At 45.0% G+C, this 15,755-nt stretch overlaps 1 protein-coding gene across 1 annotated transcript in view; it reads right to left on the bottom strand.

The window, feature by feature from the left end:
• Positions 1-750: 750 nt before the first annotated feature.
• Positions 751-15,755, bottom strand: part of LOC139424391 (uncharacterized) — a 29,737-nt gene continuing 14,732 nt past the window's right edge. The window contains exons 7-14 of the mRNA XM_071176163.1: positions 15,462-15,603; positions 15,234-15,338; positions 11,813-11,903; positions 10,409-10,442; positions 4,883-4,960; positions 4,447-4,549; positions 3,095-3,228; positions 751-2,930 (exon numbers count right to left, since the gene is read on the bottom strand). Coding sequence (XP_071032264.1) covers positions 2,795-2,930; positions 3,095-3,228; positions 4,447-4,549; positions 4,883-4,960; positions 10,409-10,442; positions 11,813-11,903; positions 15,234-15,338; positions 15,462-15,603 — 823 coding nt within the window. The 3' untranslated portion in view covers positions 751-2,794. The remainder of the gene's footprint in view (positions 2,931-3,094; positions 3,229-4,446; positions 4,550-4,882; positions 4,961-10,408; positions 10,443-11,812; positions 11,904-15,233; positions 15,339-15,461; positions 15,604-15,755) is intronic.

Below are 15,755 nucleotides of genomic sequence, written 5' to 3'. Positions count from 1 at the left end.
CCTTCTCTGGAGGAGAACACACACATACAGTGTTAAACTGGGGTCATTTCAGTGAATAGAAATAATCATTCTGAGACAATTGTGTTCATGTCACCTGTTAGTGAAGCTCCCTTCTTCACAGGGTCTGAACTCTCCACCTGAAATGAGACAACTCAGTCAACACTGCCTCTGTGTGCGTGTGTGATTGGTGATTGTTAGTGCACACTTCGGGAAGGGTGGAGAAAAGGGACGCAGACAAAAAAGGACTGGGGCCAGGGGCAGAGAGGAACAGGGGCAGAGAGGAACAGGGGGAGAGAGGAACAGGGGCAGAGAGGAACAGGGGCAGAGAGGAACAGGGGGAGAGAGGAACAGGGGGAGAGAGGAACAGGGGGAGAGAGGAACAGGGGCAGAGAGGAACAGGGGCAGAGAGGAACAGGGGGAGAGAGGAACAGGGGGAGAGAGGAACAGGGGCAGAGAGGATCAGGGGCAGAGAGGAACAGGGGCAGAGAGGAACAGGGGCAGAGAGGAACAGGGGCAGAGAGGAACAGGGGCAGAGAGGAACAGGGGCAGAGAGGAACAGTCAAAGCCTAAATCGTTTTCCTAGATACGGTCTAAGTCTTTGCCAGTAGAGGGATTCACGTCTTTCATCAATGTTGTTTTTTTCTGTCACTCGACAAGTGAATTCAGACAATTCAATCAGAGGGAAACGTAAATATAAATATACAACACGTGGCAGCAGATAAAATGTACATTTAATAATGAAACTTCATCTGATCTGATAAAACTGTATTTTATTATGAATGAATACAACTGATTAACATAATAAAACAGTAAGTCATTTGTACACTCAGCTCCCCCACATGCTGAGAGGATACAGACAGATTGTCTTTTTACATTGAGGCTCTCAATCAATCATTCTGTGCTCCTCATATTGTCACTTTAGTCAACTTGAATTGAATTAGTCCACTGAACAGACATGTATTAGTCCACTGAACAGACATGTATTAGTCCACTGAACAGACATGTATTAGTCCACTGAACAGACATGTACTAGTCCACTGAACAGACATGTACTAGTCCACTGAACAGACATGTATTAGTCCACTGAACAGACATGTATTAGTCCACTGAACAGACATGTATTAGTCCACTGAACAGACATGTATTAGTCCACTGAACAGACATGTATTAGTCCACTGAACAGACATGTATTAGTCCACTGAACAGACATGTATTAGTCCACTGAACAGACATGTATTAGTCCACTGAACAGACATGTATTAGTCCACTGAACAGACATGTACTAGTCCACTGAACAGACATGTATTAGTCCACTGAACAGACATGTATTAGTCCACTGAACAGACATGTATTAGTCCACTGAACAGACATGTATTAGTCCACTGAACAGACATGTATTAGTCCACTGAACAGACATGTATTAGTCCACTGAACAGACATGTATTAGTCCACTGAACAGACATGTATTAGTCCACTGAACAGACATGTATTAGTCCACCGAGCGAACAGTGTGTACAAAATATTAGGAATACCTGCAATTTCTATAACATAAATGACCAGGTGAATCCAGGTGAAAGCTATGATCACTTGTTAAATCCACTTCAAATCGGTGTAGATGAAGGGGAGGAGTCAGGTTAAAGATGAAGGGGAGGAGTCAGGTTAAAGAAGGATGTTTAAGCATTGAGACATGGGTTGTGTATGTGTGCCATTCAGAGGGTGAACGGGCAAGACAAAAGATTTAAGTGCCTTTGAATGGGGTAGAGTATGAGGTGCCAGGCGCACTGCTTTGAGTGTGTCAAGAACTACAACGCTGCTGGGTTTTTCACACTCAACAGTTTCCCGTGTGTATCAAGAATGGTCCACCACCCAAAGGACATCCAGTCAACTTGACACAACTGTGGGAAGCATTGGAGTCAACATGGGGCAGCATCCCTGTGGAATGCTTTCAACACCTTGTAGAGTCCATGCCCTGACGAACTGAGGCTGTTCTGAGGGTGAAAGGGGGAGGCGCAACTCAATATTAGGAAGGTGTTATGGGTCTTGTTCCAATATCCACAGTAGTACACTACTTGTTTCATTTAAAGTGGTCTGGATGTTAGCACACCCCATGGACACTGGTGACGTTCCAGACTGACTCATGGTTGTGTGCCACGTCACTGACTGTGCAGTCCTGCATCAGTTTGCTATATCATGATTGGGTCAGCTGACATCTTAAACAAACACTTATCCAGGTGTTGTGAGAGAAGGCAGGTGACTGCAATTTAGTCTGCCTGGAACATGCCCCATATTCAATTAAAAAGCATTGTTTATTTATCCCCTGTAGGGACAGTTACTTGGCACCCTATGGCATCAGGCTGGCACTGAGTCTCAAAGTGACACATTCAGGTCACATGACCATACATACACAGTAAAACACATGATAACAACAGATGTCAGCTCCCTTAGTGTCTACAACATGGTCATCATAGAGGCGGTTCACTGGGCAAAGATCCCTTCAACTTCTAATGATGATGTCATTTCCATGTTTCACAGCTCAGGCCGAGGGAGAGGGGGAAGGAAATCAGAGGTGCACTCCTCTTCACTTTGATTGACACTTCACACACTCAGTATATTTGTCGAGTGTTCTGTCTGGGATCTGTGGTCTGTGCCAGAGGACTACAAACGGGGTGACACCCCCCCCCTCATCCCCAGCTTCCTGTTCCCTTTTAAAGTAGGGACACAGTCCCTCATCCTCATCATTCTCCTCCCTCTGTACTATCCAGTCCCTGCGTGGTGGTCAGGGTTGTCATGGTGGTCAGGGTTGCCATGGTTTCCTGTCTCTTCCTCTCTGGTCAGGCTTGTGTTTGAAGCGACACCTGTCACCATAGAAACAGCCAGTGGTCCTCCAGAAGAAACACTCGTCACCATTGATGGGAGCCATCCTCCTGGTCCTGGGAGAGAGAGAGACAAACAGTATGAAAACACAAACACCTGCACCTGTGGTCCTGCTTCCTCCTTCCATCACTTTGTACATTTCAAAAGTTAATATGAGATGATTGGTAACACTTTAGAATAACTCATAATGATGTGTTGAATGACAGACGGATGTCTTTACCCTGTGGAGTCGTACTGGGAGGCTGAGGAGGTGTTGAGGCCGATAGAGTTGGTCCTCTGAGGAGAGGGAGGGGTTCTCTGCATCCAGCGGTCTGGGTACCTGATTACCAGCCTGGTGCTCTCCAGCTCCACACCCTGGACAGGAGGACAAACAGCAGGCACATTCAAAATACTACATGCAATAGGACCAATAGCATAGTCCCAAAAGTACAATGGAAACAATAACAACGTATTGGGTTTAATTACCGGCACAAAGATTGTTTTTCCTTTGCTGCCAGAAGGGAGTTCTCTCTGTGTTGAACAATTTTGATACTATTTATGTGCAAGACTCAAGCTCTACACTGAAGGCTCTTGACTCTGTGTATCATGCAGAGACGTCTAACTCACCATTGTGATCTCTACAGTGCTGTCAGGTGGACATCAGTAGCAACACGCAGCCTCAAACCCTGGTACATTCTTATTCAGTTAAGAAACATTGCTCTTCTAGCTCAAAATGAGAACACATAATACAAGCTCAGATCTCAATCGTGTTTTATGCTAATAGTCCCTTTCATTACTCAGCTCCTGATCTTGAATTCCCTCCGGGCCAACCTAAAACACCAGGACCTGGTGTCCCTGGAGGAGTTCAAAGGTTAAATAGATGAACAGGTTGTTGAGCCGTGTAGCTGTTTCTAGTTGTCACCCCATGTCACTAGTTTGCATTGCTTTATGTAAGGAAGCCTGTTGTTTTACACTACACACACACACACTGTTTGCTGGTGTATTTGAGCTGTTGCCAGTGTCTTCTGTCTGTGTTGTCCTTTTAGTCAAACTTATTTTTAAATCATGTTTTTGTACAGATGTTTTCGTTTTTCGGGATGTCTCATGGTCTGACAAACATCGCTCTCGCTCTGCCACTTTTGCGTTGGACTGATATCTCTATCTTGAACGGACAGGTTTTTAGGCGATTTGGACTATTATGTTAATTAGATTTAAACTGTTTTTTGAGGGGTTATCCGTACTCACACAAGGCCTTTAGTCTCACAGTCATTGTAAATAATAATTTGTTATTAATAATTGACTTGCCTGGTTAAATAATCAATGTCCCAAAAGTACAATGGAACCCAAAGCATATTTCCAATCGGACAATAGAACCAAAAGCATACTCCCAAAAGTACAATAGCATAGTCCCAAAGGTACAATGGAACCAAAAGCATAGTCCCACAAGTGCAATGGAAACAATAGCATAGTTGCAAAGGTACAATAGCATAGTCCCAAAAGTACACACTCCTAAAGTTCAAGCTGAGGAATTGAAAGCACAACTCACATAGTTGAAGGCATTTAGACAGCATTATGTTTCATCCCATCACTCACCTGGAGCCTCTCCAAGGCGCGAGCGGCCATGTTGGCATTCTTGAAGTTGACAAAGGCACAGAATCTCTCGTGTAGAACTCTGATACTCTCTATCTCACCACACCTATGGTACAGAACATTGATACTAATTCTGAGTTCTACATTCTCTCTATTTCCCCACACCTACAGTAAAAACATAGAATTAGAACGTAAAAGAATAATGATCACCATTCCAACTCAACAAACAGATAAATGTCATAGTGTTAGAATGGTGGACCGGCGGCCATTTTGAGTGAACCATTTAAGGTGTTAATGTTATGTTTCTTGATGATTATCTCCACACACCATGTCAGAAACAAAGAAAGTCACAGCAAGAGAAGCCTAAGCAGTGGATATGGAGATAGATAGGTCAGGCTACTGAACTAAAACAGATGGAAATGGGGCATGGTGGTCGTACGTTTTGAAAAGGTCCCATATGTGCTTCTCAGTGAGGTCCACGGTGACGTTCCCCACCCAGAGAGAGGGACAGGGGGACCTGAGGATAAGAGGAAAAACACATTCATTACAGCAACATAACACCACAACATTATGAATGCAACCTAAATGGCACCCTATTCCCTACATACAGTTGGAGTCGGAAGTTTACATACACATAGGTTGGAGTCATTAAAACTCGTTTTCAACCACTCAACACATTTCTTGTTAACAAACTATAGTTTTGGTAAGTCGGTTAGGATATCTACTTTGTGCATGACAAGTAATTTGTCCAACAATTGTTTACAGACAGATTATTTCACTTATAGTTCACGGTATCACAATTCCAGTGGGTCAAAAGTTTACATACACTAAGTTGACTGTGCCTTTAAACAGCTTGGAAAATTCCAGAAAATGATGTCATGGCTTAAAAGCTTCTGATAGGCTAATTAACATAATTTGAGTCAATTGGAGTTGTACCTGTGGATATATTTCAAGGCCAATCCTTCAAACTCAATGCCTCTTTGCTTGACATCATGGGAAAATCAAAAGAAATCAGCCAGGACATCAGAAAAAAATGGTAGACCTCCACAAGTCTGATTCATCCTTGGGAGCAATTTCCAAACGCCAGAAGGTACCACGTTCATCTGTACAAAGAATAGTACGCAAGTATAAACACCATGGGACCACGCAGCCGTCATACCGTTCAGGAAGGAGACGCGTTCTGTCTCCTAGAGATGAACGTACTTCGGTGCCAAAAGTGCAAATCAATCCCAGAACAACAGCAAAGGACCGTGTGAAGATGCTGGAGGAAACAGGTACAAAAGTATCTATATCCACAGTAAGAATCCTATATTGACATAACCTGAAAGGCCACTCAGCAAGGAAGAAGCCACTGCTCCAAAACCGCCATAAAAAAGCCACACTACGGTTTGCAACTGCACATGGGGACAAAGATCGTACTTTTTGGAGAAATGTCCTCTGGTCTGATGAAACAGAAATAGATCTGTTTGGCCATAATGACCATCGTTATGTTTGGAGGAAAAAGGGGGAGGCTTGCAAGCCAAAGAATACCATCCCAACCGTGAAGCACAGGGGTGGCAGCATCATGTTGTGGGGGTGCTTTGCTGCAGGAGGGACTGGTGTCCTTCACAAAATGGATGGCATCATGAGTGGATATATTGAAGCAACAGCTCAAGACATCAGTTAAAGTTAAAGCTTTGTCACAAATGGGTCTTCCAAATGGACAATGACCCCAACCATATTTCCAAAGCAAAATGCCTTAAGGACAACGAAGGTATTGAAGTGGCCATCACAAAGCTCTGACCTCAATCCTATAGAACATTTGTGGGCAGAACTGAAAGTGTGTGCGAGCAAGGAGGCCTAAAAACCTGACTCCGTTACACCAGCTCTGTCAGGAGGAATGGGCCAAAACTCACCCAACTTATTGTGGGAAGCTTGTGGAAGGCTACCTGAAACGTTTCACCCAAGTTAAACCATTTAAAGGGAATGCTACCAAATACTAATTGAATGTATGTAAACTTCTGACCCACTGGGAATGTGATGAAAGAAATAAAAGCTGAAATAAATTATTCTCTCTGCTATTATTCTGACATTTCACATTCTTAACATAAAGTGGTGATCCTACCTAAAACAGGGATTTTTTACTGGGATTAAATGTCAGGAATTATGAAAAACTGAGTTTAAATGTATTTGGCGAAGGTGTATGTAAACTTCCGACTTCAACTGTAGTTCATTACTTTTGACCAAGGCCTATAGGGCTCGTCGAAAGAAGTGCACAATATAGGGAATAGGGCAGGGTTTCCATTAGCCAGTAATAGCCGGCTTTTGGCCGATTAAAAAAAATGAAAATCCGATAAATAAAATTACCATTGGCCAATTGTCCGGGAGAAGAAGAAAAAAATCCCATTGTGAAACAGGCTAAAAAGCGTTATTCATTGATGGAAATACCAGATGATCTAAATACATTTGACTGGTCATGCTTATCAGTCTATAGGTTCATTTGCATATTTCAGTGGAATTAAATTGGCACGTGTGTACAGTATATTCGTAATGCATTTTATTTATCAGGCGTACAGCCTACAGAGCCTCTGAGAGGTAAATCTGTCAGACAGCAGGAGAGATGCTGCTACAGCTCCTCAAACAGCAAATTAACAAGACGGCTTCATCGCCTCGTCACACACCACTTTGCAATGAGATGGAGGCAGTAGGCATTTTGAAAACATACTTAATTAATTGATTGAAACCTGAACGTTTTAAATCAGGGGTTGGAACCAAAATCATTTTCCAATCTATTCGTTCTGAACAGAACCATGATTTTGTTTGTTCCGACCAGCAAAATAAGGTTCTGAACCGGTTCAAACAAAAGTAACTGTTTATATCGTTATTTTTTAAACTTCTAAAATATATATATATATTTTTACATTTAGCTCGACATTAAATGACTTCCCCAATGGAGAGAGCAGCTTGCTATGCAGCGGACAAGCTAAGTACATGCATTGGACAGACAAGTGTAGAGAAGGGTGCTAGATGTGACTGAAAATACACTGGTGAGAAGGGAGTTGGTCATAAAGTGATGACATGCAATATCTGAATTAGGCCCACAGAATCATACCTGCGGAGGAGAAGCTTCTATGAAGGAACTTTGAATGTCTGAACTTCAGAGAGTTGGCTTAACTAACATTGGATCAGAACAAACCCTTGATCATGACTTCCAGTTCCACTACAGTACACTAGGAAACTGAACAAACCCTTGATCATGACTTCCAGTTCCACTACAGTGCACTAGGAAACTGCCGTACCCTGCCTGCCTATTTGCTTGAAAATATCCTTTGCTATGTATTTGTTATATGTGATGTTTTATGACTGCTGCAAAATGAATTGCCTCTCTGCGGACATTAGTCTTCCGAATCTGAATACACATAATTCTGCCTAAAGTTTGAGAGCTAGACCAGAGCTATGTACCTAGCTAACAAGCTTGTGTGCAGAGCAGCACCAGAATTCAAATAAAAACATGTATATAGTACTATAGTATCCTTAACTAGCAATGAAAAGGTTAATCCATTCTTCTCGAATAAAAAATATTTTAATCAAGCGTGTAACGTCAGTAGCTACAGTAGACTATGCTTCAGAGGGAGGGGCAGTTAGCCTACACACACACACACACACAATTTTCAGCTGGCAGGCAGGCAGACACTGGGTTAAGTTTCTGAGTAACAGAGTAAGGGCTATGCATAGGCACTTTGTTGCGTTTTTGGTGGGACTGGAAAAAAATGCCCAGAAAGAAAATAACATTATTAACCAGTTCCCATGCTTTTAAAATAACAGTTCTGTTCCGGTACAGTATAGATCACTTTCGTTCTTAGTTCTGGTTCTGTTCTTCATTTTCGGGGTCTGTTCCCCAAACCGGTTCCAAGCCATGGTTTTACTACACATTATTAGGCATGTCTTACTTTGACACAAAGTAAGACTAGCCAAAATCAGACTGTGGAGGCAATTATTTTCTTCTCGTCCAGTAAACAAAGGCACAATCCTAGTCATACCAGCAACCCATGCTAGTTGTTGCATATCAGATGTCCCCTCTTTCAAAATTTCTAACAGACATTTTCATCTCTGTCACATGAAACCGCTCGCATGTGCAGTGCCCTTTTGACAACGGTGTTCTCCCGCTAATGTCATTATGGAACAAACATTCACGCATCGCCTACTGCCTTGTGCACATTGTTGCATTTATAATGTGAGGAAAGAGTTAAACATTTTAATCTAAACCAGCGGTCAACAACCTTTTCTGAGTCAAGATCACAGAGTCAAAATGCAAGCTGAGATCTACCGCTCAGATTTTTAAAAACATGACTTAAACATAAGCCTTTGCAACATGAACTAATTAAACACAGTTCTGTAGCAATGAGGTTTGTACAGTAGGCTATAGGCCCTATATATCATCACTGCATATTGGCTGCGCTTGAATTGGCCTGCCAATGTTGTTCTTCTCAGACCATTTCAAAAATTGTAGGTATATGATCACACTGGTAATAGATCATTTGTTCTATTGCTTGTGAGGCACAGCTGAGTGAGCATAATAATTTGCTTATTTTTTGTACTGTACTGATGGCCTGCATCTGATGGTCAGTCTGAGGGGAGGGAAGGAGCAGCGGAGGCTGCCTCTCACCCGACTCACCGTCCCTCCTCTGTCCCTCCTTCAGCTGAGAAAAGGGGACACAGTCTTCCAGCTGATGGCGAGGCTTAAGGTGAGGCTTAAGTCGCGCTGCATTACTTCTGCCTCATGAACCAATAAAATGTTGTTACTCCTATGACCAGAGAAATAACAACGACGCAAGCTTATTGAAAACACTTGCATTTTATGGCTTATAAAATGGATGAACTAAGTGTTGACAGTGCTGAATAACAACTTAAACATGAACTCAGTCAAGAAAAAAGCAGCTCTCTGCTGTATTCGTTGTCTCTCTACTCGTGGTTTTAAACGTTTTGAAATCTCACAGGATCAACTTTGCTGTGAGTTCAAGGCTTCTTTTTACAGTCTATGGAGCGAGGAAACTGTGCAGACTCTGTGATCTGAGCTATCTGATTGGGCAGCGGTAGACCTATAGGTGCACTTGATTTGCTCTCTGGGCCTGCCGAGTAGGCGGAGTTCTACCTTTAGACACATGAAATGGTTTAAAATGGAAACACTTCGCCTTCCTGGCACTAGGGCTGCTGAATCAAGTGCACCTACCATCAACAGCGCGAAACCTCAAAATGTTTATAGGAACACAAGGCTTTATCGTTGGGTTTTTCACAGAAATGCTTGGTGATCGACTATGAATTTGTGATCTATCTTCCCACAACTGTCCCAGAGTGTTTGGTATAGGCTATTTCTTTCTCCACAAGTTGACCAATAGAAGAGAGAATCAGAATGTGGTAATAATTACCACAGGACCATTTAGGTGACGAATAACAAACAGAGTGGTGGTGGCCTCAACAAAGCTGGTCTCAAATGACAAGATAACCAACAGAGTGGTGGTGGCCTCAACAAAGCTGGGCTCAAATGACAAGATAACCAACAGAGTGGTGGTGGCCTCAACAAAGCTGGTCTCAAATGACAAGATAACCAACAGAGTGGCGGTGGCCTCAACAAAGCTGGTCTCAAATGACAAGATAACCAACAGAGTGGCGGTGGCCTCAACAAAGCTGGTCTCAAATGACAAGATAACCAACAGAGTGGCGGTGGCCTCAACAAAGCTGGTCTCAAATGACAAGATAACCAACAGAGTGGCGGTGGCCTCAACAAAGCTGGTCTCAAATGACAAGATAACAAACAGAGTGGCGGTGGCCTCAACAAAGCTGGTCTCAAATGACGAGATAACCTTGTCTGAGACATGAAGATTCATGTTAGCTCCCGAAGCTAATGCCTAGACTTTAGCTCAGTGGGATAACATGGTAGAGAGTCACACTAACAACCCAGGTATGATACCCAGTTCAACATACTCACCCAGTAGAGTCCTGAGGGGAGGAGAGGTCCACCACTGCAGAAAGAAGAGGAAAAGGTTCACTTTACTATGGAACATCACAACAAATCAATGTCAGATGTACAGTAAGTATCTCTATATTGTTGTAGTATATTTGGTAAATCAAACTCTTTAAATGCAATGGCTATGTCCCCTGTGGTGGGGTCTGGTAGAGCAGCCTGTCTATACTATGCCCCCTGTGGTGGGGTCTGGTAGTGCAGCATGTCTATACTACGCCCCCTGTGGTGGGGTCTGGTAGTGCAACCTGTCTATACTGCACCCCCTGTGGTGGGGTCTGGTAGTGCAACCTGTCTATACTGCACCCCCTGTGGTGGGGTCTGGTAGTGCAACCTGTCTATACTACGCCCCCATGTGGTGGGGTCTGGTAGTGCAACCTGTCTATACTATGCCCCCTGTGGTGGGGTCTGGTAGAGCAGCCTGTCTATACTATGCCCCCTGTGGTGGGGTCTGGTAGTGCAACCTGTCTATACTACGCCCCCATGTGGTGGGGTCTGGTAGTGCAACCTGTCTATACTACGCCCCCTGTGGTGGGGTCTGGTAGTGCAACCTGTCTATACTACGCCCCCATGTGGTGGGGTCTGGTAGTGCAACCTGTCTATACTACGCCCCCTGTGGTGGGGTCTGGTAGTGCAACCTGTCTATACTACGCCCCCATGTGGTGGGGTCTGGTAGTGCAACCTGTCTATACTACGCCCCCTGTGGTGGGGTCTGGTAGTGCAACCTGTATACTACGCCCCCTGTGGTGGGGTCTGGTAGTGCAACCTGTCTATACTACGCCCCCTGTGGTGGGGTCTGGTAGAGCAGCCTGTCTATACTACGCTCCCTGTGGTGGGGTCTGGTAGTGCAGCATGTCTATACTACGCCCCCTGTGGTGGGGTCTGGTAGAGCAGCCTGTCTATACTATGCCCCCTGTGGTGGGGTCTGGTAGTGCAGCATGTCTATACTATGTCCCCTGTGGTGGGGTCTGAGAGTGCAACCTGCCTAAACTACGCCCCCTTGTGGTGGGGTCTGGTAGTGCAACCTGTCTAAACTACGCCCCCTTGTGGTGGGGTCTGGTAGTGCAACCTGTCTATACTACGCCCCTGTGGTGGGGTCTGATAGTGCAACCTGTCTATACTACGCCCCCCTGTGGTGGGGTCTTGTAGTGCAACCTGTCTATACTACGCCCCCTGTGGTGGGGTCTGGTAGTGCAACCTGTCTATACGACGCCCCCTGTGGTGGTGTCTGGTAGAGTAGCCTGTCTATACTATGCCCCCTGTGGTGGGGTCTGGAAGTGCAGCATGTCTATACTACGCCCCCTGTGATGGGGTCTGGTAGTGCAGCATGTCTATACTATGTCCCCTGGTAGAGCAGCCTGTCCCCAATACCTCTGTCAGCCTCAGGGGAGCCGAGAGCAGCCTGCACTGTGGTAAACTTCTCCAACAGCAACACACTCTGCCCCTCTTCAAAACCCAGATCCTACAGGAGAGAGAAGGGGTGAATTGGTAAACTGATATCAGATCAGATCTCAGAAACAAAACAGAAAAGACAAAAAATCTCATCACAAGTTCACCAATCAACACCAAAGTTATTGTATAACAAAAGACTAGAGCCTGACCCGATCATAGGCGATCGACTAAACCTACAATTCCTTTCATTCGGTTAGCAAACGTGCAAACTCTTGAAAATAAAATCGATGACCTACGCGGAAGATTAAACTACCAACGGGACATACAGGACTGTAATATTTTATGCTTCACAGAGCCGTGGCTGAACGACGACATTATCAACAGGTGGCTGGTTATATGCTGTATCGGCGGGAAAGAACAGCGTCGTCGTTCAGACCTGGGGCGGCAGGTAGCCTAGTGGTTAGAGCGTTGGACTAGTAACCGAAAGGTTGTAAGATCAAATCCAGGAGCTGACAAGGTAGAATAAATCTGTCGTTCTGCTCCTGAACAAGGCAGTTCAGTTCAGTCCTAGGCCGTCATTGAAAATAAAAATGTGTTCTTTACTGACTTGCCTAGTTAAATTAAAAAAATAAAAGACAAGGGGCGGCGGACTATGTATTTTTGTAAATAACTCCTGGTGCACCATATCTAAGGAAGTCTCAAGGTTTTGCTCACCTGAAGTAGAGTATCTCATGATAAGCTGTAGACCACACTGTCTACCTAGAGAGTTATAATCTGTATTTTTCACAGCTGTCTACATACCACCACCACTGGCACTAAGACCACACTGAATGAGCTGTATTCCGCCATAAGCAAACAGGAAAATGCTCACCCAGAGGTGGCGCTCCTAGTGGCTGGGGACTTTAATGCAGGGAAACTTAAATCAGTCTTGCCAAATTTCTATCAGCATGTTAAATGTACAACCAGAGGGGGAAAAAAACTGGACCAACTTTACTCCACACACAAAGACGCATACAAATGTACGTATGGTCAGATTTGCCAAATGGCAAATCTGACCATAATTCTATCCTCCTGATTCCTGCTTACAAGCAAAAATGAAAGCCTGAAGCACCAGTGACTCGATCAATAAAAAAAGTGGTCAGATGAAGCAGATGCTAATCTACAGGACTAGCAGGACTAGGACTTTGCTAGCACAGACTGGAATATGTTCCGGGATTCCTCCAATGGCATTGAGCAGTACACCACCTCAGTCGTTGGCTTCATCAATAAGTACATCGTCCCCACAGTGACCGTACGTACATACCCCAACCAGAAGCCATGGATTACAGGCAACATCCTCACTCATCCTCATCCTCACTCAATCCTCACAAGGAGCGGGACTCTAACACGGAAGCTTATAAGAAATCCCGCTATGCCCTCCGACGAACCATCAAACAGGCAAAGCGTCAATACAGGACTAAGATCGAATCGTACTACAATGGCTCTGACACTCATTGGATGTGGCAGGGCTTGCAAACCATTACAGACTACAAAGGGAAGCACAGTGGAGAACTGCCCAGTGACACGAGCCTAACCAGAAGAGCTAAACTACTTCTATGCTCGCTTCGAGGCAAATAACACTGAAACATGCATGAGAGCACAAGCTGTTCCAGATGACTGTGTGATCACGCTCTCTGCAGCCAATGTGAGTAAGACCTTTAAACAGGTCAACATTCACAAGGCCGCAGGGCCAGATAGATTACCAGGACGTGTACTCCGAGCATGCGCTGACCAACTGGCAAGTGTCTTCACTGACATTTTCAACCTCTCCCTGTCCAAGTCTGTAATACCAACATGTTTTAAGCAGACCAACATAGTGCCTGTGCCCAAGAACACTAAGGTAACCTGCCTAAATTACTTCCAACCCGTAGCACTCACGTCTGTAGGCATAAAGTGCTTTGAAAGGCTGGTCATGACTCACATCAACACCATTATTCTAGAAACCCTAGACCCACTCCAATTTGCATATCACACCAACAGATCCACAGATGATGCAATCTCTATTGCACTCCACACTGCCCTCTCCCACCTGGACAAAAGGAACACCTATGTGAGAATGCTATTCTCATTGACTACAGCTCACAGTTCAACATCATAGTTCCCTCAAAGCTTATCAATAAGCTAAGGACCCTGGGACTAACACCTCCTCTGCAACTGGATCCTGGTCTTCCTGACGGGCCGCCCCCAGGTGGTAAGGGTAGGTAACAACACATCCTCAACACGGGGGCCCCTCAGGGGTGCGTGTTCAGTCCCCACCTGTATTCCCTGTTCACTCATGACTGCATGGCTAGGCACGACTCCAACACCATCATTACGTTTGCCAATGACACAACAGTGGTAGCACTGATCACCGACAACGACCAGACAGCCTATAGGGAGGAGGTCAGAGACCTGGCAGTGTGGTGCCAGGACAACAACCTCTCCCTCAACGTGATCAAGACAAAGTAGATGATTGAGGACTACAGGAAAAAGAGGACCGAGCACGGGGCATTCTCACCAATGGGGCTGTAGTGGAGCAGGTTGAGAGCTTCAAGTTCTTTGGTGTCCACATCACCAACAAACTAACATGGTCCAAGCACACCAAGACAGTCGTGAAGAGAGCACAACAAAACCCATTTCCCCTCATAAGACTGAAAAGATTTGACATGGGTCCTCAGATCCTCAAAAGGTTCTACAGCTGCACCATCGAGAGCATCCTGACTGGTTGCATCACTGCCTGGTATGGCAACTTTTCAGCCTCCGACCGCAAGGCACTATAGAGGGTAGTGCGAAAGGCTAAGTACATCACTGGGGCCAAGCTTCCTGCCACCCAGGACCTCTATACCTGGCGGTGTCAGAGGAAGGCCCTAAAAATGGTCAGATTCCAGCCACCTTAGTCATAGACTGTTTTCTCTGCTACCACAGGGCAAGCGGTACCGGAGCGCCAAGTGTAGGTCCAAGAGGCTTCTAAACAACTTCTACCCCCAAGCCATAAGACTCCTGAACATCTAATCAAATGGCTACCCAGACTATTTGCATTGCCCCCCCCCCCCCCTCTCTTTTACACTGCTGCTACTCTGTTGTTATCATCTATGCACTTAAATAACTCTACCTACATGTACATATTACCTAAACTAACCGGTGCCCCTGCACATTGACTCTGTACCGGTACCCCCTCCGTATATAGTCTCGCTCTTGTTATTTTACTGATGCTCTTTAATTACTTGTTACTTTTATTTCTTCATATTCATTTCTTTTTAACTACATTGTTGGTTAGGGGTTCGGAAGTAAGCATTTCACTGTAAGGTCTACTACACCTGTTGTATTCGGCGCAAGTGACTAATATGATTTGATTTGACCCCTGACCCCAGTCTCCCCTCACCATGAGCTGCAGGACCTTGCAGTTGAAGAGCTCAATGGAGGCCTCCTCACAGTCCTGATCCAGCTTCAACACCTGCTGCATGGCCCCCTCTGCCTCACCATACCGCTGGAGAGAGAAGAGGGGAGGAAGATTGAGTCAGATTTCACAGACAGACAGACAGACACACACACACACACACACACACACACAGGAATGTTCACGTTGACAGTAGAGAGCTCAGATACTGACCTTCAACCCCATCAGTGCACTCCCCTTGCGGAAGTATCCCTTTGGCCAATCAGGGGCGAGCTGGATGGACCTCTGAGCGTCTGATAGGGCAGAGGGGTAGAGCTCCAGACACCAGTAGCAGTATGAACGATTCCCAAAGAACCTGAAAGAGAAAGAGACAGAGAGACAGATATCGAGAGAGGGAAGGAAGAAAGAGAGAGAGAGAGAGGACACATTAAAACACAAGTTGACAGAAATCTAATTTCAGGTCAGAGAGCATAGTGGTGCGATACGTTGTATTTAGGGTCAGAGGTC

This window comes from Oncorhynchus clarkii, chromosome 13, assembly GCF_045791955.1.
Source record: "Oncorhynchus clarkii lewisi isolate Uvic-CL-2024 chromosome 13, UVic_Ocla_1.0, whole genome shotgun sequence".
Taxonomy (NCBI): domain Eukaryota; kingdom Metazoa; phylum Chordata; class Actinopteri; order Salmoniformes; family Salmonidae; genus Oncorhynchus; species Oncorhynchus clarkii.
The sequence above is the reverse complement of the archived record's forward strand: the minus strand, read 5'-3'. Positions and strand labels throughout refer to the sequence as shown.